Source organism: Geotrypetes seraphini, chromosome 7 (assembly GCF_902459505.1).
Source record: "Geotrypetes seraphini chromosome 7, aGeoSer1.1, whole genome shotgun sequence".
Lineage (NCBI taxonomy): Eukaryota > Metazoa > Chordata > Amphibia > Gymnophiona > Dermophiidae > Geotrypetes > Geotrypetes seraphini.
Genome location: NC_047090.1, coordinates 139,301,421 through 139,324,637, shown reverse-complemented (window position 1 = coordinate 139,324,637; position 23,217 = coordinate 139,301,421). Strand labels below are relative to the sequence as shown.

At 44.3% G+C, this 23,217-nt stretch overlaps 1 protein-coding gene and 1 long non-coding RNA gene across 3 annotated transcripts in view; one reads left to right on the top strand and one right to left on the bottom strand.

Moving 5' to 3' along the window:
• SAMD4A (sterile alpha motif domain containing 4A) overlaps positions 1-23,217 on the bottom strand; it is a 382,186-nt gene that overhangs the window by 37,669 nt on the left and 321,300 nt on the right. For both annotated transcript variants that reach the window (XM_033953378.1, XM_033953379.1), the window contains 2 exons: positions 8,038-8,124; positions 5,002-5,290 (listed from right to left, as the gene is read on the bottom strand). In XM_033953378.1, coding sequence (XP_033809269.1) covers positions 5,002-5,290; positions 8,038-8,124 — 376 coding nt within the window. The remainder of the gene's footprint in view (positions 1-5,001; positions 5,291-8,037; positions 8,125-23,217) is intronic.
• Positions 448-23,217, top strand: part of LOC117364302 — a 70,585-nt gene continuing 47,815 nt past the window's right edge. The window contains exon 1 of the long non-coding RNA XR_004540204.1: positions 448-752. This is a non-coding gene — a long non-coding RNA (uncharacterized LOC117364302). The remainder of the gene's footprint in view (positions 753-23,217) is intronic.

Genomic DNA, 23,217 nt, shown 5'->3' with positions numbered 1-23,217 from the left:
ACCCTATATATGCATAGATAATGAATGTTGTTCATGTTTATGGACTTTATAGCTATGCAGATAATAAATGTCTACTGTGACAGGGAAGCTCCTGTCACTGGTTTAAAACCTGCTTTAAACCCTGCCGCTCAAACAAATGTGCCTATTCCTAAGCCCAGGAAGCTGCCCATTAACTCTGTTCCCAGTACTAAGAGCAGACAGGCAGGGCAGAACAGAGAAGGAATGTCAGAGGAGAACAGAATACCTGTTCCAAGTCACTATAATCCCTTTTATAAATCCTCTGTTAATTCTCTAACTACCTGGTCAGGAAATCTGACCCAGTAAGGGTTAAGGAAAGGGGTGGAGCTGACAGGCAGAACTGGCTAGAGCAGAAGTGAAGGTTACTCCAGAGAATAAAGCACAGCCAGCTGAGCACACCAGGAGGCAATCAGGAACTTGGAGGGAAGGGCCTGCCTTACAGAGCAGGGAACGAAAAGCTAGCAGCTCAGTCTTACAGCACTCGGCTAGGAAACTCCCTAACCCACAGCACTGGCAGACTAGCAAAACTTTGCTTCCCAAGCAGAGGCTAAGGGGAAGAGAAAAGCTCCAGGAGCAGGGCTTGCCAAAGGCTGCCTCAGAGGAGAATCTGTACCCAGCTTCAGAGAGCAGGGAATCCCTGATGGAGATAGAGGGAGAGATCTCTGAGGGAAATGAGATGGACTGCAGCCCTGAAGCCTTGGAATATGTGTCTGATTGCAGCATGAGTCTGTAAGGTACTGTGTAGGGGAGGGGAATGAAAGTTTGTGCTGTAACAATGGTCTAAGGCAGGGGTCTCGAGGGCCGCAATCCAGTTGGGTTTTCAGGATTTCCCCAATGAATATGCATAAGATCTATGTGCATGCACTGCTTTCAATGCATATTCATTGGGGAAATCCTGAAAACCCGACTGGATTGCGGCCCCCAAGGAGGGACTTTGAGATTCCTGGTCTAAGGTATTTGAAAGAAACAGTTCTGTCTTTAGGAAGGTGTTGGAGGTGTGAATGTGAGGTTTGACTAGTAGCAGAAATTAAACCAGAATCCCTGTATGCTAGCCAAGCATAGTGAGTGGGGGATGGGTAATGCTAACTAACCTTGAAGGGAGAAGTAAAGCCCGGAGTGGATTCAGTGACCTGACATTGCACAGCCCTGATAGTGGGAATTTTGGGAGGGGAATCTTAGACCATTAAAACAAAGGGTGGATGGTTCCCAGCCCCTATCCCGTAATCAAAAGGGTAGTGGGGCATTTATACTTCAGGTGGGTCAGGTGGGGAGAACTTCCTGAAGCAACCGCAGGCACAATATAGCAAGTTTTAAAGGAAAAAGTTTTGGGGTTTCTTTCTCTCTCGCCTGAAAGAAGCATGGACTTGCTATAAAAGAAAACTTTTGTTTATGATAAATCTTTTCCAAGCCTCATCCGCCAGTGTGGCTGCCTTAGACCCAGTGCCTTTGAACTGGGTAATGGAACTGGCAATTATTTGTGGAGTTTTTCTTTTCTGCTGTGTTTAACCCAGAGTGGCCCTCCAAGGATCGCTCAGATTTAAGCCTGTGGCGGGAGCCGGGTTGCCAGTGCTAGGCTTACCCCTGGCCCCGTCACACTATGTTTGCTGATTTTATGGAATTTTATGAATGTTTTTGATATTGAAAACGGCCTAGATTGTAGGCGGTATAAAAATGTGTTAAATATATTAAAAAAAAAAAATTGATGTCTTGCAACCGCTGGCAGTTAGGTGCACAAACACAGGTATTCTATAACATTGTGACTAATTTCTGGGAACGCTCCTGACCCACCCATATCCCTCCCATGGTTTTACCCCCCTTTTGAGTGGAAATTTTTTTTTTTCACTCAAAGAAGAGTTAAGCTCTGGAACTCGTTGCCAGTTCCCAGAAGAATGTGGTTACAGCGGTTAGCATAGCTGGGTTTAAGAAAGGCTTGGACAAGTTCCTGGAGGAAAAAACCATAGTCTGCTATTGAGACGGACATGGGGAATGCCATTGCTTGCCCCGGATTGGTAGCATGGAATGCTTCTACTGTTTGGGTTTCTGCCAGGTACTCTGATCTGGATTGGCCACAGTTGGAAATGGGAAACTGGGTCAGATGAACCATTAGTTTGACCCAGTATGGCTGATCTTATGTTCACTATAAAATTTAAGTGTTTATGTTATAGAATAGGACATAGGGCAGATGCATGCATAACTCCTAGTTATGTTAACTAACTCCAGTAATTGACTGTTAACACCTAATTGACTAATTAGTTTACAGTATGCACAGTTCTGTTATTTGCGCCCAAATTTGGATAACCTATACAGAGGTTGATGTCTGACTGCAGTAAGATTAGTCTTAAACTTGTTTTTGGTCATCTACAGCTTAACAATCTAAGCAACAAGGCAACTCACATTATGCAGGTAATTTGAAACTGAAATACTTAAATATCTGAACCTAAATGGACCTGGGAAATAAGAGCCAGCTTTAAGTATTTTGATTGGAAGTTTGATACAGCTGACTCAGTAATTCAGACAAAACTCTGAGCTTAGATATGTGTTCTAATTTGGAATCGGAGCTGGGACATAGCCAGGTCATTCATTCTTAACTAAGATACCTAAATATGGAATTAAAAAAGGTCTATCTTATGGCAGCAAGACCCAGATTTCATCCAATCCAAGCTGGAGGAAGGCCAGTAGATCAAATTAGAGAATGACACGGTGGTTGTTACCAGCGGGTAGCTGTGGGTAACTCGCCGAAACAGGGAGAGAAAAAATAGTGGTCGCTATGGGGACACCGTGGAGCGGTGGTCTTGTCTCCGTCGTGAAGTAAGCATGGATTGCGCGGTCCAGCATCCCCACCTGATCGCCATATCATCCTGCCATCTCCCTTCCTCCACCTAACCTTAGATGCCGACTTTAATTCTTCTTCCAGTAGCACGCTTTCAATAAGCCACGAGCGGGCGGCTGCTTGAGTTGTTGAATCTTCTCCTCTGATGCAATTTCCTGTTTCCGGTTGCGTCAGAGGAGACGATTCAACAATTCAAGCAGCTGCTGGAAGGGGCTGCTGGACCGCGCGATCCATGATCGCGCGTGTTCCCTCACACTAGGAAGGAGGGAGTGAAAGGGAAAGAGATGCTGGGTCAAAGGGATGAAGAGGGAGAGAAATAAACCCACAACAGGAAAGAAAGGGGAGAACAGGCAGGTGAGCCAGATGCTGGAAGCAGGGGAGGTGGGAGGTAGGGGAGAAAGAGGGAAAGAAGCTAGATGGGGTTGCAGAGAAGAGACACATTGGTGTGAAAAAGGAAGAGAGGGGAAAATCTGGACACAGGAAGGTAACAGAAACAGAGGGGAAATTATGTGCATGGGGGCATAGGGACTGAGACATAAAGGGGAGATACATGGGAGGGGGGAAATTATGTGCATGAGGGCATAGGACAGAGACATAAAGGGACATACATGGGGACGGTATATGGACACGGGTGGGGGGGGGGGCAATGCAGATACATAGGGGAGATATTAGAAATGGGGAAAATAGGAACACAGAAGAGAGATGATTTGTGCAGATGGGATCAGATGGTTTGTGGGGACGGGACGGGGACCGAGCTTGCTCTGGCGGCTTGCACAAATTACATTGTAACGCGCCACAAAGGTAAGAGGGAGGGAGGGAGGGAGATGGTTGGACCGCGTGAGGGGTGCTAAGAAGAGGTAGAAAGGAACAGATGCTGAAGGGGGTGGCGAGAGGGAAGGGTGGTGGTGGAAAGGAATGGAATAGATGCTGAAGGGAAATGTGGAAGACAGAGTGGGGATAAGATGCTAAAGGGAAATGGGGAACAGAGAGTGGGGAGAAAATGCTGGGAAATGGGGAAGACAGGGTCGGGAGAAGACGCTGAAGGGAATGGGGAAGAGAGAGTGTGGAGAAGACTCTGGAAGGGAAGAAGATAGAGATGCCAGACTATGGGGGAGCAGAGGGAAGAAGATGGGTATCAGACCAATTTGGGGGGGGGGTGAAGGGAGAGGCACAGTAACAAAGCAAATGGAAGACGCAGAGAGAAGACAGAGAGTGGATGGAAGGAATTGAATGAAAAGATGAGGAAAGCAGAAACCAGACAACAAAGGTAAAAAAAAAAAAATTCTATTTATTTTCCTTTTTTTTTTTTTTTTTTGCTTTAGGATAAAGTAGTATATTAGTTGTGTTGATAAAAATTTATAAACAAAGCCCTGCCAGCTGAACATCTCTTTCTCTAGTTCAGCAGCCAGAACTTTGATTTATAAGGAATAAGCTAAATATTGTAGTACTGAGGCTTGTATGGATGCTGCGGGGACAGTGGGGGTGGGGACGGTGGCCGCGGGGACGGGGCAGTGACGGGGACACATTTTTTCCCCGTGTCATTCTCTAGATCAAATCCCAAAACAGCAAAAAATGGTTTCTCTCAAATTTGGATCAGTGAACAGCAACCTCTTTCTCTACTACCACTACTATTTTTCATTTCTTTAGTGCTGAAAAGTGTACACAGCACTGTACAATCAATACGCAATAGACGGTCCCTTCTCGGAAGAGCTTACAATCTAAATGGACAGACTGACAGGACCTATAGGGATGGGGGAGTTTCTTACAGAGCGAATGACAGGATGGGCCAGTGTTTCTTCTAACCTGCGTGGCTGTATGGCCATGCGCCTTTTAGCAGGAGGCCGTGCAGCTATTTAGCCCCATCGAACAACCGGTGGGGTCAGGCCCAATGCCTCCCTCACTTGCTACTCTCCCACTTTCTGCCACTGCTGCTGGTATTAGGTCCCTAGTATGTGTCAAATTAGGATAAAAACTTGTATTAAAAAAAAACTTGTACTGTAACTATGGCAAATTGTAATCAGTTAACTGTATATTATGTATGTCAACCTGTAACCCGTTCTGAGCTCTTTGGGGAGAATGGCATAGAAAACGAATTAATTAATTAAATCCATCAGTCATATGATGCCACACTTACAAAGAGCAGAGACACTCACCTTTTCCCATGACTCTTGTGAACTGACCGGGAAGATCCCCTTCGGGCAAAGGCGCACCTCCAGATTCACCCTCACAGCTGCCCACATGGTGGTGGTGTATTCCTCCAGAGGCGGAGTCTTTGCAGTCGGAGCCCTGCATGTCCGGCACCATCAGAGAGCAATGAGAATCTGGGTCCCGGCTATGCTCTTCTAAACTTGAATTTTGGAAACAATACGCTTTGATAGGGGTAAGGATCATTTGGTGTAACTCTTGCAGTGGCACACGCAGATTTCCACCTTCCAGGATGTCCTGCACGTCATACGCAATAAAATGATCAGTCAAGCAGAGAATTAGATCATTTATCAACAGCTGCATCTAATATGGCCTATCTTTGCAATGTTGTTAGTGACAGCTAACGGATCCTCAATCTCCCACTCCAAAACAACTCTATTTGAAAAAGAGCGTGCTGCAGAAAAATCAAGTCAATATTCACCCATGCAGTGAATGTATAATTCAACATTTTCAAACGATACCTATCTTAAGCGAAGCTATCCATTTATAGTAGGTGGTACTGTTGAATTTAACTTTGTGTAACTTGAGCTATCTAAGCCACTCATTTCAAGTTATACCTCTTATTTAAATGGCCTGATTAGTTATCTAATATTTTTAGGAGTTAATTCTACAAATAACATGCTAACGCTTTTGAGAGAAATTCATGGCAAATGACTAACGGACTGTATGTATTGCCCTCTCTGTCAGACAATGTTTGCCATGCTATCTTCTGCCATACTATGCCCGAGAGTGTGGCGCAGGGCTTAGAGCTACAGTCTCAATACCCTGAGGTTGGGGGTTCAAACCCACGCTGCTCCCTGTGACCCTGGGCAAGTCACTTGGTCCCCCCATTGCTCCAGGTCCATTAGATAGATTGTGAGACCACTGGGACAGACAGGGAAAATGCTTTAGTACCTGAATAAATTCATGTAAACTGTTCTGAGCTCCCCTGGGAGAACAGTACAGAAAATTGAATAAATATGTGCATAATTGCCAAAAACCTACATTCACGAAGTCTGGCTAGAGCATGGTCGGAGGCTTGCACTTACATGGTCCACAATTTAGGTGTGAGCATTGCATCAGCTTTATGGCTGGCTTAAGTGCTCGCACCTAACCACAGGAGCAGGAGTGTAGTAAGGGGCGCCGTCTTGGCGGTGGCGCTGGTGCCTTCCCCCCCCGCTCTTTCCCACTCCTCACTGGGGAGTGACAAAGAGCTGGCACCCCCGCCAAGATGACACCCAGGGTGTTCTGAACCCCCTGCCCCCCCCATTTACTACGCCACTGAGTTCAGATAACTATTAACAAAATAAAAAAATTTATATAACTATTAAAAATATTTGTGATTGTACTCAGAAAACAAACAGTGCGTATAAGACATGTGAGCCTCCACTTTTTTTTTATCAGCACACAAAATCCTGACATAAGACACATCTTTTTAACATACATTTCTGTTTTAGCTAGCCACACACATGTTCAAAGATAAACAGGGTAATAAAACTGTAAAACATAATCAAAAGCTAGGGAAAAACTGGTTTCCCTTTTTGTGATTGCTTGATATCATATAACAGTAAGGATGGACTTTTTTATATAATCATGTACCAAAAATAATACCACAAGTGTGAAATGCTGCACTGAGCATAATCAGCAAGCTGTTATATGACAAGAAGCCCGTGGCTCTCAGACCTGCCCTGGCAAAGCACCATCCAGTCAGATTTTCAGGATATCCACAATGTCTCGTATATATTCATTGTGGAAATCCTGAACACCCGATTGGCTAGTTGAGAACCAGTGTACCAAAGAACTAAAAAGATACCAACATTTTCTAAGGAACACGGAATATTTGATATATAACTTTTATCATATTCTTGGCCAATAAAAATAATTAGGAATGAATACAATTTTTTTGTGACATTCAGGACTAGCGCTCGTTCCAAACGAAAATAAAAAAATGTCTTGGCAGCCATTTTGAATGGCTGGAGAAACAAGGCGGAAGTGAGTGGGCATCACTTCCATCCCTCTAGACACCAGGGATCCCTGCTAAACCTGAGAGTGGGTCAGGGGTTGGGAACCTCCTGGGATGTTTTGTTTCAGGGGCTTGGGTTTGGCGAGTATTTGGGGGGAGGCTGCACATGTGGGGAGGGGGGCTGCTTGGTGGGGGTGTGTGAGGTAGAAGGCTCTTTCTGGACTCCTGGGGAGGATAAAATGAATTAAATAAATAAATAAGGCTGCATGGGAAAGTAGGGGTTCTGTGTAGTGCTGGAGGGGGGAAGGGGCTGCTAGCTCTGGGCTCTGTGCCATGGAGGGTTGTTTGGGGGTGTTGGGTGCCAAGGAAAGGTTGCTTGGGGGGCAATGGCATAGCGAGGGAAGGAAGCACCCGGGGCAGTGGCGCCATACCCTCCCACTTTTCCCCTTCATGCGCTACCCCCCCCCCCCCAGCATACCTCTTCAAAAACTTCAGTGTTGGTGAGCAGCATCTCACACAGGCCTCAGCTCTCTCTCTCTCTCATGTCACTTCCTGGTCTCATGCCCAAGATGGAGCCTGGGGTGGTAGGCCCCTTTTGCCTTACCCTCACTATATTACTGCTTGGGGAGCCATTGGGTGGGGGGCACATTGGGGGCTAGCTATACTGGGATCAGGGCCTTTTACAGAGAGAGCAGTATTTTTAGAAAGCTGTTCCCATGTCTATGTGTGTTTGTGTGTGTGGGAGAAGCTGTGCATTGGGGTTTTTTTTCACAAGCAGCTCCCTCTGTACATGAAAGGACTTTGATGTGCCATCCTGCATCTATTTTACAAGAGACTGTACATCTAGCACAACCTCTTGTAAAACAGTGTGGGATTCTCCCCCTCATCCTGACGTGAATTCCGTTCCCCATTTTCTTTCTTAAAAATTGCCTCCACACCCTTTCAGATGAGCTTAATTACAGAGATAATCAGAGAGTACTTTCAATCTAGTTTAACAAAATATTTCTTTTAAATTGTTAAGCATTTTAGCACGAGAGCTTACCCTTTCCAAAGACTTGAGTAGGTTGTGTCTTTCTTTGAGCTTTTGTATACTGATGACTATTTTGTGTCTTGCACCTTTGGTAACGTTCTGCAAGAATATCATTGAAATTAAACATTATCCACAATTGCTGCAGCTGAAAGGAGACAAACAACAAAACACACTTCCCAGGGCAAATCCTTTCTGGAAAGGCAATGCATGGCAAAAAAACTAATAATCTTGGTCATATTAATTTATTACTATTTAAGCACAAATGGTTTATAATTTAAAGCAGTGGATCGCAAACTGTATGCCGTGGCGCACTAGCGTGCCGCGGCAAGATTCCAGGTCTGCTGCCAGGGATTGAGTCACTTTCAGCGTCAGCGCCTCTTCTCAATGACACTTCTTGTAAGAGAATGGAGTGAAGCTTAATTGGCAACGGCAAGGTAACTTCTTGTTTCCATGGAAACAGCATCATTTTGGTTCTGGTGACATTAAGGCCCAAATTCTGTAACCGGCGCCTGTTAGGCACCTATTATGAAGGCGCCCATCTAGCTAGGTGCCTATCTAAATCAAATAACAAGCTCAATTAAGCTTTTTAATTAGCAGTAATTGAAACTTAGGCGCCTATCAAGAAAGAGCGATTCTGTAGCAAGGTGCCGCTAAAAATTTAGGCGGCCTTCAAAAAAATAGGAGCTATGCATGTTCGGCGTGGGCGTGGCTTCATGTTAGGCGCCTTGTTACAGAATCGCTGCTCTTATGCGTGCTTAAGCGTTCGCCTAACTTTTAGCTGGGCCTAGAGTTGGCCTATTTATTGGGCACCTCCAAAATAGTTGCCCAAATAGGTTGCCGCTCAACGCGATTCACTAAACAGCACCCAATTTTACTTGAATCGCACTGAACTGTGCCTATATCGGTGCCTAACTTTTGGGCGCTTCTTATAGAATTTGCCCTTAAGTGCTAACATATTGTTGAGTAGGTCAAACAGAATTCTTTTCATAGGGGTTAAAGTCATTGCAGGAAAAGTGGATGTCATGTATGGAGCTATCAGGGGACTATACTGAAAAATAAAACAAAAATGTTTTGAAAACTCTTTTCTTTCCTACTGAGGTAGATAAATTTGATGCTGATTTATGCTAGTATTCTCTATTGGAATTTGGGCATCCAGATGCCGTTAAAAGAATTACCGTATTTGCCGGCGTATAGGACGACTGGGCGTATAAGACGACCCCCCAACTTTTAGTTAAAAAATAGAGTTTTGTGTTATACTCGCCGTATAAGACGACCCCTTCTTCCGCACACCTTCTCTACCGCCCCGGGTGCAGCACAGCCGGCCAGGTTCCCTTACTTTTGTGGCACTTCCCCGACCGACCGACAACAGCCCCGGTCCGACAAACCTCCCTGCCCTTAACCGCGAATCTAAATTACCTTCTTACAGCTGCTGTAAGAAGGTATTTAGATTCGCGGCTACAGGGCAGGGAGGCTTGTCGGACCCGGGCTGTTATCGGTCGGTCGGGGAAGTGCCACAAAAGTAAGGGAACCTGGCCGGCTGTGCTGCAACCGGGGCGGGGCGGCCGCCCCTCTCTCTTGGTACCGCGAGGCTACTCTCCTTCTCCTTACCTGCCATGCCTGCAGCACAGAGCCGAACGGAAGTCTTCCCGACGTCAGCGCTGATGTCGGAGGGAGGGAGGGCTTTGTTTAAGCTTTGTTTAAGCCCTCCCTCCCCTCCGACGTCAGCGCTGACGTCGGGAAGACTTCCGTTCGGCTCTGTGCTGCAAGCAGAGAAGGTAGGGAGAAGAAGAGCCGCGCGACTGAGTACATCCAGCCCCGCAAGTAAGGGCATGTAAACTGTACCCGGCGTATAAGACGACCCCCGACTTTGGGGAGGATTTTAAGGTACTAAAAAGTCGTCTTATACGCCGGCAAATACGGTAGTGGCTCAGTGTGTTGCTTCTAGGCTCCAAATTTGTAGTGCCAAGATATAGAATTATGTATATTCAGCACCTAGAGTTCATGAAAACCATACCTGTCCGCGCTCTTCAACCTCTCCCTTAGTACAGGCAGCGTCCCGTTGGACTGGAGGACGGCTAACGTCATTCCACTCCACAAGAAAGGCTCAAAGATGGAGACAGCAAACTACAGACCAGTGAGTCTAACATCGATAGTGAGCAAACTAATGGAAACTCTAATCAAGATCCTGGATGAAAACAATCTACGGGATCCCCGACAACATGGATTTACTAAGGGGAAATCATGCCAATCCAACCTGATCAGCTTCTTTGATTGGGTGACGGAGAAGCTGGATATTGGGGAGTCCCTAGACATCGTGTACCTGGACTTTAGCAAAGCATTCGATAGCGTACCACACCGCAGGTTGCTGGGCAAGATGAGTTCTATAGGATTAGGTGACACATTGACGCAATGGGTTGGGAACTGGCTTGGAGGTAGGCTTCAAAGGGTGGTGGTGAATGGCACCCCCTCCGAAATGACGGAGGTGATCAGTGGAGTGCCACAGGGCTCAGTCTTGAGCCCAATCCTATTCAACATCTTTATAAGGGACTTGGCAGAAGGGCTTCGAGGTAAAATAACATTATTCGCCGATGACGCCAAACTAAGTAATGTAGTGGGCAAATGCACAACAGACGAAGATTCAATGCCCGACAACATGATGCACGACCTACTCCTGCTGGAGCGCTGGTCTAGGACATGGCAACTCAACTTCAATGCCAAAAAATGCAAAATTATGCACCTGGGCAGCCAAAATCCATGCAAGTCTTATACCCTTAATGCGAGATCCTAGCAAAAACGGTAGCAGAACGAGACTTGGGGGTAATCGTCAGTGAGGACATGAAGTCTGCCAATCAAGTGGAGCAGACTTCATCTAAGGCAAGACAAATCATGGGTTGCATACGAAGGGGTTTCGTCAGCCGTAAGGAGGAAGTCATTATGCCATTGTATAGATCCATGGTGAGGCCCCACCTGGAATACTGTGTGCAATTTTGGAGGCCACATTATCGCAAGGATGTGCTGAGACTGGAGTCGGTGCAGAGAATGGCCACCCGGATGGTCTCGGGACTCAAGGATCTTCCATATGAAGAACGGCTTGACAAATTACAGCTATACTCACTCGAGGAGAGCAGAGAGAGGGGAGACATGATCGAGACGTTCAAGTATCTTACGGGCCGCATCGAGGCGGAGGAAGATATCTTCTTTTTCAAGGGTCCCACGACAACAAGAGGGCATCCGTGGAAAATCAGGGGCGGGAAACTGCGAGGTGACACCAGGAAATTCTTTTTCACTGAAAGAGTGGTTGATCGCTGGAACAGTCTTCCACTACAGGTGATTGAGGCCAGCAGCGTGCCTGATTTTAAGGCCAAATGGGATAGACACGTGGGATCTATTCACAGAGAAAGGTAGGGGAGGGTCATTAGGGTGGGCAGACTAGATGGGCCGTGGCCCTTATCTGCCGTCTATTTCTATGTTTCTATGTTTACCTGGCTTGTTGGCAATAGAGAGATGTTCTGAAATTCTCCAACATCCATGACGAGATTGCCCTGCCCTGCCTGTGGGCGGGATCTAAGTCAACAAGAAGGTAGTGGTTGGGGATGGAAGTAGTAAAAAGGCAGCTCAACTCGAAGTACCCAGCCAATGAGAAGGATGTGGTGGTTGAGCTCTGGAAGGCTCTACAAGACTTAGTCAATGGAAATAACGTGGAGGTGGAGAAGTGGGAGGCAGCGAATGGGAAGGCAGTGGGTGACAGAGACCGTGGTAAGCACCAATCACAGTCTCTGTCATCCGATGCCTTCCCATTCACTGCCTCACACTGATTGGTGGCTCACTGGTTGAGCTGCTGCCTCTGCAACCCAGAGGTTGTGAGATCAATTCCTGGTGCTGCTCCTCGTGACCTGGGCCAGTCACTTAATCCTCCAGTGCCCACCACTTTGAATGTCAGCCTTGAAATGCCACAGCAACAAAAAGGCAGTATACAAGTCCCCATTCTCTTTCCCTTACTCATAATTAGTAACACTTGGTGCCAATGCTGCTAACCTTATAAATAGCAGAGTAACAGCAGGTGCCATTGTGGTTTATAGTTAGGAGATCTGGCAGTGAGAGAGTGATCAGACATCAGACAGGTGAAGAGGAAACTGAACAGCATTGGCGAGAGAGAGAAAGTAATGTTTATTTCCAGCAGCAGCCTTCACAAGCACATGTTTGGCAGCCTGGCAGTGTAGAATCTCTCAATATCTCGCTGGCATGGGTTTTGCTTTCTGCAGATTTTAATCATATTTACATCTGATTGCATGCTCTGAAGTAGAGAATGACACGGTGAAAAAATTGGTCCCCGTCACCGCCCCGTCCCCGTCTCACCATCCCCGTCACCGCCCCGTCCCCGTCTCACCATCCCCGTCACCGCCCCGTCCCCGTCTCACCATCCTCTTCACCGCCCTGTCACCGCCACTGCCACCCCATTCACCGCCCCGTCACCGCCACTGCAATCCCATTCACTTTTCTTTATTTACGTATAAAGGAAACATTCTTTAAAACTTTAAAACTTAGTTAAATATTAGTTAATAACTATACAAAAACAAAACACGCAGAGAAAAAATTAATTAATATAAATTCTCAAAACTGACACATTTTGATCACTAAATTTAAAATAGTTATTTTTCATACAGTTTTTCAATCACTAATCTTCCACCACCCCTGGGGCTAGCAATGCAAAAACAAACACGACATGTACTTTAAATGCTTACAATGTTAGCCTATATGGTAAGTAGACGCGGCCGCTGTACCTAATCGCGGCAAAGATCTCCCTGCCGTGATTAGCATAGTGACCGCGGCTACGGCTGCAAGTCTCCCCTCCCCCCAGCGATCACGGCAGGAGGGCACCCAACCCCTCCTGTAGACCCCCCCAACGGCCCTCCCGACAATCGCAGCAGAAGGGTACCCAACCCCTCCTGCTGGACCCCCCCCCAACGAACCCTCCCACCCCGGAACCCCCTTAGTCTTACTTTCCAAGTTGGACCGGACGGCTCCTCACACGTATGGCCAGCAGGCTTGCCTCCGTCCAAATGAGGCGGGCCCGCCCCTACCCTGCCCAACCCACAGGATCCTAGGGCCTGATTGGTCTAGGCACCTAAAGCCACTCCCGTTATAGGAGGGGCCTTAGGTGCTTGGGCCAATCAGGCCCTAGGATCCTGTGGGTTAGGCAGGGGAGGGGAGGGGCGGGCCCGCCTCATTTGGACGGAGGCAGGCCTGCTGGCCAGACGAGCGAGGAGCTGTCCGGTCCAACTTGGAAAGTAAGACTAAGGGTGGTGTTTCGGGATGGCGGGGTTTGTTGGGGGAGGGACCGGCAGGAGGGGTTGGGCACCCTCCTATTGGCGATATAGGGGGCCGTTGGGGGTGCCGGCAGGAGGGGTTGGGCACCCTCCTACCAGTGAGGGCGATCGTCGGGGGGGGGGGGGGGCGGGTTCTATTGGCAGGAAGGGTTGATCTGACAAATGAGGAGCACGGTGAAAACACAGGTAAATAGCGGTTCCTAGAAGGGGGGACATTGGCCTGCGGGGACAAATCTATTCACCGTTTTTGCGGTCGGTGAAAGGATTTGTCCCCGCGTCTGCGGCGATTTGCTAATGAGGTCACCATAACCCGCAGCCAAACCGCAGCCACGCAGCGGTTCGCTGCGGGGATCGCTCCCCGTGTCATTCTCTACTCTGAAGCTTTGCTCGTCTTAAGCTGCTGCTTGTTCTAGCAGCACATTCTGTGGATTTTCGTTTTGAAAACTGCATTTTCATGTTTTCAACATCACTTTAGTATTTCTCAATTTTCTGCTCTGAAAGCAGTGGGATACATAAGTGCTGACTGTAACCAGGGGAAACCTTTGCTAATCCTCATTGCATCTCTGTGACTGCCCAACTACTGGGGCAGCTTTTGTGTAAAGACATCTTAAGTTCCTTTCCTTACAAACATGCCAGATAACAGAATTCCACTGTATGCAGTCTCTCGTAAGTAAAACTCTAGTGAAGCTCTTTATAACATAATATAGCCTGTGTGCTGCTGCTAGCGAGCATGAAACCTTTAAAACAAATATATTGCACTACACAGCTTTTTATTGTGATTTCACAGGATTGCAAGAGAGAGGAAATGAATGTATTCAAACAGGAGCCTAGGGGCTTTGCAGTTCCATGCATTAAGATGTAGGCCCCAGGGTTTGGTGCTTGAACTGCAGATTGAAGAAACGACAGTGTGGTACATGTTCAAATCCACCTAAATACAAAATTGGACAGACATTAGAATATGCACGGATGCAGTAAGCAACTTAATTTAGTTGCTCAAATTTTGGGTTGTCCCAGGAGCGGGTTTAAAGTAGTGTAAGAAAGCCAGTCATTGCTAACTGTACTTGCAAACCATCTAATTTAACCATTCAAATCTAGACTAAAATCTAGAGGATTAAAATGTTTATTTGCAATGCTTTAGGCCCATAAAATTGCATAAAATCATCTTTCTGCTTTGAGCAGAGAGATGTGGGGAAGAATTTTAAAAAGCCACGGTAGAAGTTTCTACCTTGGGCCAGTGAGGTAAATGGTTTTTCTGGACAACCCTACTGTCTCCTCACCGTCCCCAGTCTTTTACAAAGCCGTGGTAGATATTTCTACCTCAGGCTGGCGAGGTTAAATGCTCTGAAGCTCATAGGAATTCGCTGAGCACCGGAGTAGAGAATGACACGGTACAAAATTCATCATCGTTCCCGTCCCCACGGATAACCACAGGAAACCATCTTCATGTCATTCTTTAAGGAGAGAGGGAAGAATCAGAGTATGAATGGCCACAACCACTGACCCGCAAGCTTTGCTTTGAAGAATGCTGGTGTAGAAGGATTGAAGTTGAGATAGACACTACAGAATGTTATCTAGAGCAGATATTGTGATGTCATAATGCCTCATTCCACCAGTGCCTAAGAGCCAATCACATCAGTGATGTCACAATGGCTTCATTATCCTTGGCTCACATAAGAATCAGAGTATGAATGGCCACAACCACTGACCCGCAAGCTTTGCTTTGAAGAATGCTGGTGTAGAAGGATTGAAGTTGAGATAGACACTACAGAATGACAGTCTCTGGCATCCAGAGCAGATATTGTGATGTCATAATGCCTCATTCCACCAGTGCCTAAGAGCCAATCACATCAGTGATGTCACAATGGCTTCATTATCCTTGGCTCACATAAGAATCAGAGTATGAATGAGCAGAGCCACTGACCCACAAGCTTTGCTTTGAAGAATGCTGGTGTAGAAGGACTGAGGTTGAAATAAACACTAGAAAATGACATGGGATTATTTCCCGCGGTTATCCGCGAGGACGGGAATGGTGATGAATTTTGTCACCGTGTCATTTTCTACTCCGGTGCTCAGCAAATTCCTATGAGCTTCAGAGCATTTAACCTCGCCAGCCTGAGGTAGAAATATCTACCACGGCTTTGTAAAAGACTGGGGACGGTGAGGGGCAGTAGGGTTGTCCAGAAAAACCTAAAGTTGGAAAAACAGCGTGAATTGAAGTTTTTCCCATGAACTTGATTGTGCTTGATCAGAAAATAATTTTAAACATTTTTTTTTAAAGCTCTCTATAAAATACAGTCGCTCAAAGCCACTGATTACACAAAGCTCTGTTTTTCTTACAATTTGCTATTATTTTTATTTAGGGCTCCTTTTACAAAGCCGCGCTAGAGCCTTAATGCGTGGAATAGCATGCGCTAAATTGCCATGCGCGCTAGCCACTACCGCCTCCTTTTGAGCAGGCGGTAGATTTTTGGCTAGCACACGCTATAGCGCGCGCTAATCCGGTGCGTGCGTTAAAAACGCTAGCGCATCTTTGTAAAAGGAGCCCTTAGTAGAGCAAATTTCTTGGTATTATAGCTTTAACTTTTATGTTCTCACATTCAGCAATGATACATTGATAAAAAGACATTTATGCAACAAATCTAGCAGAGGCCCTCCAGACAGGGGCCTGAGCTGCCAGTGGGGGTGGGGGAGGGGGAGTGCTGGAAGAGGAGCGGCGCAGAGAGGAGGAGAGTATTCGGAGAGGAGCAGTGGCGCCACCTGACTGCCTACAGGACATGCCTCTCACCGCAAGAGGCATGTCCTCTAGAGTCTAGGCAGTTTGCGATACACTGATATAGGGTGATATAAGGGACAGATTTTTATTTTTTCAAACTTTACAAACTACCAGTGACCAAATTATGCAGTTCTGCATGCTGAATCTAAAGCTATGTTCAGAAACTGCTTAAAGTGAATCTTACCTATATCAAATCGGTTCATCTTGCGGGCATTTGACTTGCCACCTATCAAATCATAGTTGAAATATGTAGAAATTAAGGCCCCTTTTTATCTATGAGTGTTGGAGTTTTTACCGCAGCGGCCAGCAATAAAAAATCCTAACGCAGTTTGATAAAAGGGGGCCTAAGTCATATTTATTTGAACACACAAATAGACTGAATAACTCTGAGGGCTACTTTTATAAAGGTGCACTAGCGGTTTTAGCGTGCGCTTAGTGCGCGCTAAAATGCCGTACGCGCCAGCCGCTACCGCCTCCTTTTAAGCAGGCGGTATCCTTGGGGCTAGCGCGTGCTATAACGTGCGCTAAAAACGCTAGCGCACCTTTGTAAAAGGAGCCCTGAATGATATGCAGTAGGTGGTTTTCAATGGTGCAGTTTATGGAATCAGGCCCAAAAGACATTAATATGCAATGCAAACACATACAATTATTAGCAGAGCACTCAGACATATTTCAGTAATTTAAGTACGTTTGCATTATTTCCTAGAAATTCTAGGGAGGTAAATAACATGTTACACAAAATTTAAAGCTAGTTGTTGATTTTCCACATGAAATTATACTATTTTTTTTCACTAATGTTTTCTTAAATTATGATACCTCCAAAATTAACACAGAGGAATCGTACGCTATTCCTGTCAATCTTAAGTCAAATTGGCAAAGGTGGAAATGTTTTAGAGGAGTTTTTCACTTGTAAATCTTATGAGGTAAAATTTAAGGTTTAATATCACATCCGTGCTTTAACACCATACCCCAGTGTGGAGTTCTATAGGGATCATTTTTACCTCCCATGTTGTTTAACATTTCCATGAGATCTTTAGGCCAAATACTTTATCTTGCAGGTTATATAAACTGTTTATGGCTGCAGATGATATCACAGGCTTTCTTCCTGTGTTGTCATCTGTAGCTGAAATTAAATAAGGAAAAAATGAAGTTTTTATTAATACAATAGAAAGATAATATATGGAATAATGTGTTGAAATTGAGTAACCCTGATTTTACATTTGTATCTAGCTTGAATATATTAAGGATCTCCTGACAAGTACACTTCTCCCTCCGTATTCGCTGTGATAGGGGATTAACCGAACCACAAATACAGAAAAACCGTGAATAATTTTTTCATATGTTATTCACTTTTTTCTATTAAAAACCATCGTGAATATGGTGAAACCGTGAATAACATGGTGGGAGACCTGGCCTGTCCCTGAAGGAGAGGCAAAACACGGTGAAGAAAGTGCTGGGAATCAGCGATTTCTCTATGCAAGCTGATGTAATTTGGGGGAGGAGCCAGAAAGCTAAAAACCGTGAATACTCGAAATGCTGAAACCGCGAATACAGAGGGAGAAGTGTAGTTTAAAATTGGAAAAGCAGATAAATGTATAAGTAAAGAGGACTTTTTTGATGTTAAAGCAGTGTGTCTCAAACATTTTTAGCTCCAGAACATAAGAGCCACTTTATCAGACTACATTGGTTGCCAGTGGAGGCTTGTATGTAATTTAAATTCTGTACAATGATTTATAATATATGGGAAAGAGCTACAATATATGTTAGACTGGATTTGTTTTCCAAAGAGCAGTAGATCTACGTAAAAACTCGTAAAACGGCTGACTGAACTTGCTGGCGATTCTTTCAGTCAGGCACCCCTGCAGCCACCACCCGGCATTTGCCGACCTGGAAAGAGGTCCTCCAACCCTTTAAAACCCTGAGTGTGCCGCGGAGAAAGAGGGCTGACTGAACTTGCTGGCGATTCTTTCAGTCAGGCACCCCTGCAGCCACCACCCGGCATTTGCCGACCTGGAAAGAGGTCCTCCAACCCTTTAAAACCCTGAGTGTGCCGCGGAGAAAGAGGGCTGACTGAACTTGCTGGCGATTCTTTCAGTCAGGCACCCCTGCAGCCACCACCCGGCATTTGCCGACCTGGAAAGAGGTCCTCCAACCCTTTAAAACCCTGAGTGTGCCGCGGAGAAAGAGGGCTGACTGAACTTGCTGGCGATTCTGGGTAGGACTGATTTTCGATCTCAATCTGCCTCTCTATCATCCGGTGAACCCACGCCTCCACCTCAACCTCTAACTCCTTTACCAGAGAAGGCTGACTCCATTTCCCAATCGGGATCGGACTTAGCCTCCCCATTACCTTTAGAGTTGGATTCCAAAAATACTTTAAAGGGGGAACGACTTTTCATGGTGTCTCCTGTTTCTATGCCCACAGGCTCTAATTTTAGGCCTGAGGAGGGTAATAAGACAATTACATTGCAAGATGTCTGGACTGTAGTGAATAGAATTGAAAGTTCATTGCAGGGCACAGTAGTCAAATTGTGTCAATTTTCTTCAGAAATAACAAATAAAGTGGCTGAGCATGATACTCAACTGGTAGATATGGGAAAGAAATTAGATAAATTAGAAACATCTGTTTCTGTAATTCAGTCATGTGTTGTATCTCAAGTTAAAGACAATACGTTATTACACCTACAGATGGAGAAAATGGAGAATACTTTAAGATCTAGGAACCTCAGATTTCTGAATTTTCCTTTATCTCATTTTCTTTCACCCTTGGAACTACTTAAAATGTACTTAAAAGATGTATTATCATATAATGGCTTAGAAAAATTTTACCCAGATAATCTTTACTATTTGCCTAGTAGTATTACAAAGATTTCAGAGGAAGGGGGGAAAGATCAATTAGTGTCTCCTGACAGCTTGAATATTTCCCAATTTCTTGAGTCATCTAAGGATTATATAGCCAAAAGAGCAACATTACTAGTCACATTTAGGACTGAGATGGAAAAACAAGATATTCTAAGATTGTATTTCTTGAATAAAAATGCTGTGTTCTGTGGACAACAGATAAATGTTTTTCCAGATGTCTCTAGGCAAACACAATACAGGAGGAAGCAATTCCTACAACTTAAGGATAAAACCTTGGGTGTAGGTGCTTCATTTTTTCTTAAGTTTCCCTGCAAATGTTTGGTGGTATTTCAAGATACCAAATATACTTTTTTGGATCCAACTCATTTAGAGAATTTTCTTATAGATAAACCTAAGTTAGATATTTTACCTGTTATTAGTGCAGAGGTTGTGATGGAATGATGAAAATGATGATTGTTATTTTGCCTGACTTTAAGAATGTTTTAAAGTTAAAGATGTTGATGCTTATTATTGCTTTGGTATGCTCCAGCAGGAAATAGCCAGCCCTTAATAATGTGGACTTGATGATTACTATTGTTTTAATTGTGAGAATATTTTTTTTCTTTATATTGTTTAATTTGCCTACAATGTTATATGTTGTAACAATTGATAAAATTCAATAAAGAAATTAAAAAAAAAAAAAAAAACAAAAAAAAAACTCGTAAAACATTATAGAAGCAAAGAAACATAATGACCCATCCAGTCTGTCCATCCACAGTAACCATTATCTCTCCCTCTCTCTAAGATACTTTATCACTGAACTTTCCAGATCCAAAGGAAACCTGCTTGAAAAGAATACTTTCAGTAGGGTTTTCATATGTGACAACTGCTGTCTGGAATTCACTATCGTACCAAATAAGCCAGCTTTAAAACTATTTGTTTCCTAAAATGCTAAAGGCTTTCTATTTTAAAAAAATATGTGGATGAATGATGGCATTTTAGTTATTTGATATTTATCCCAGGGGATACCCGCTTCTCTTAAATTTGGAATCTACATTGAACTGAATTGGTATAGGTGGAATATAAGAATTTTTTGTAATGTAACATCAGTAACAAGTTAAGAATATGATTGTCTCCTACAGGAACCACTATTTCTTAATATCCTCATTATTCAGCACAAATTCAAATCTTATCATTTAATTTTTGAAATAAGGTGAAAACATTTGTATGTTCCATGTCTTCCTTGCAGCTAGAACAGTAGCAAAAATTTTGTTTTTAGCTGTCACATAAGAGCAACAATTCCTTGCTGTGTTCAGGGGTGGATTGTGACCAAAAATTGGTCTAGGCATGAGAAACCTGTCCCTAGTCCAGTCTCTCTCTTCTTCTCCTTGTCATTTCAATAGATATACAGTAGACTTTCTGTTAACCAGAACTCTCATGTAACCAGAACAAAAATATAAGAAATACTATAATACTTTAAATAAAAATGAAATAAAATCAATTTCTGGTGGAAATTTAAGTGTAAACTTGGCATGCAACACCTGAGTATGCCCATGCTTTGTCTACCACATGTCCGGTAGTTTATCTTGAACAGTTTATGGTATGGCATAGTATTGGTAGTTAGGCCTATTTTTAATAATAACTCTCAAGCAACCAGAAACTACATCTATCCGGCATCTACCAATCCCCACGGGTACCGATTAACTGAGAGTCTACTGTACTAGACTTAGGCAACATTGAACACAAACATGAAAGACACAGGCCCTGCTTGACAGCACTTACATTCTAACTAAGACAGAGGATTAGAAAGTCACATTTATTTATTTAAAAACTTATACCCCACTTAGACCTAAGTGGTTCACAAAGTACATGCATAATCATAATTAACAATACAACAATAGATAATTTATATTCATCCAAAAGCCCTCCAGGACTACTAACATAAATTTAAAAAAAAAATCAAACTTTCAAAAAAAAGCCTCCATAAATAAAGTTGTTTTCAACTCCCTTTTGAATTTCTGAAAGTGATTAAAACAACATAGGCGGTTAAACGGGTGAATAAGAAGAATTAAAAGCAGGCAAAAAGATGGGCTTTTAGCCTTGATTTAAAAAGGTTAGAAATGAAGCACAACATAAAGATTCAGGGCTTCCCCATCTTTCTTGATGCATGAGTCTGTGATGCTGTGGCTACAAAGCCCTGCCTCAACTGACATAAATAAAGAAATACCAGCAGTAACATGTGCCATCTAAGTCTTCCCTAGTAGAGTTCATGGGTTGGCAACTATTTCTATACCCCTGGCCTACAACTCTTGCACCTTTAAGACGACAGATAAAGAGGAGATGCAATGTTTGCTAACATTAGTGGCCCAATGGGGGTGGAGGTGGGATGCCTGATCCCCCAATAGGGCTGGCTGTGTTGCATTCTATTTAACATAAGAAAAGTGGGAAAGGGACAGTACACATCAACCTTGTGATTATAACGAAATGTATTTGACACAGCCAAATATCACAATATAAAACATATACCAAACTATCTATCTTATGGTTCCTTAGATAGTTTGGTTAGAAACATAGAAACATGATGGCAGATAAAGGCCAAATGGCCCATCTAGTCTGCCCATCTGCTGTAACCATTATCTCTTTCTCTCTCCGAGAGATCCCACGTGCCTATCCTAGGCCCTTTTGAATTCAGACACAGTCATAGAAACATGATGGTTACTCTATGTGTTTTAAATTGCGATATCTGGCTGTATCAAATAAATTCCGTTATATCACAAGGTTGACGTAGACCAGGGGTCTCAAAGTCCCTCCTTGAGGGCCGCAATCCAGTCGGGTTTTCAGGATTTCCCCAATGAATATGCATGAGATCTATGTGCAAGCACTGCTTTCAATGCATATTCATTGGGGAAATCCTGAAAACCCGACTGGATTGCGGCCCTCAAGGAGGGACTTTGAGATCCCTGACGTAGACTGTCCCTTTCCCACTTTCTTTCTGTTGCATATTGACCGTGGGTTGTTTTGCCTTGTTTTATGTATTACACTTGAATTCTATTTAGCCAGAGGAACACTGCGGTATGTATCTCACATGTGCTTGTATGGTTATTCAGTGGTTACCTATAGGATAATAAATGGTAGCTTGTATACTGTGAGTACAGAGTAGACAAATGACACTGATTGTGTGAGTGCTACTGCAGTGCTGTGTCATTCAGCAGACAAAAGCACTCTGCCGCCACCATGCTTTCACTTTTGCTGTAAGCAAGAGGACAGCTGGTCTACAATATGGTGTGTTAAGAGCTATAAAGCCAGTTAGAAATTAAACTAAAAAGCAAAATAAAATAAAAGCCAAACAAATCGTAAATATAGCTCATCCAGGAATTTCCTCCGCAACATATTGAGCCCACAGAGAAGAAGAGGGGGCAGTTTTGAGAAGAACATAACAATAGCCAATGGTCCATCTAGCCCAATTGTCTATTTTTACAGTGGCCAATCCAGATCACTAGTATCTGGCAAAAACCCAAATACCAGCAACATTCCATGCTACCGATCCAAGGGCTTCCTCCATGTCTGTCTCAATAACAGGCTATGGACTTTTCTTCCAGGAAGTTGTCCAAACCTTTCTCAAAACCAGCTGCGCTATCCACTCTTACCACAACCTCTGGCGATGTGTGTCTCTGTACGACTATGGGACTCATTTTCAAAGGAGAAAAATGTCCAAAAAGTGGCATAAAGGTGCAGATGGAAGTTTCTCATCAAACCTTTCCAATTTACTGTTTTCAAAACCCATTTTCTAACTGGATTTCTATGGTTACTGTCTGCTGTGCACCTAATTCTGAAGGGGGCATGTTGGAAGAGTGGTTTGGGTGGGAGTAGGTCAGACTTACGATTTGGACATTTTTCTGCAACACATCGAACATTTTAGAAAATGTTCAGGGCACAGTTTGGGCATTTAGGGCTAGACCTGTTTTAACAATAAATAATTGCCAAGAGGTGTCCAAACTGACCACATGACCAGTGGAGAACATAAGAACATAAGAAGTTGCCTCCACTGGGTCAGACCAGAGGTCCATCGCGCCCAGCGGTCCGCTCCCGCGGCGGCCCATCAGGTCTATGACCTGTGAAGTAGTTCCTGACCATTTTTATAACCTACCTCTACTTCTATCTGTACCCCTACAATCCCCCAGTGGTCACTGACCCCCCTCCCACCCTCCCAAAATGTGAATGAAACAGTACATATTTGCCTGTTTCATAGCT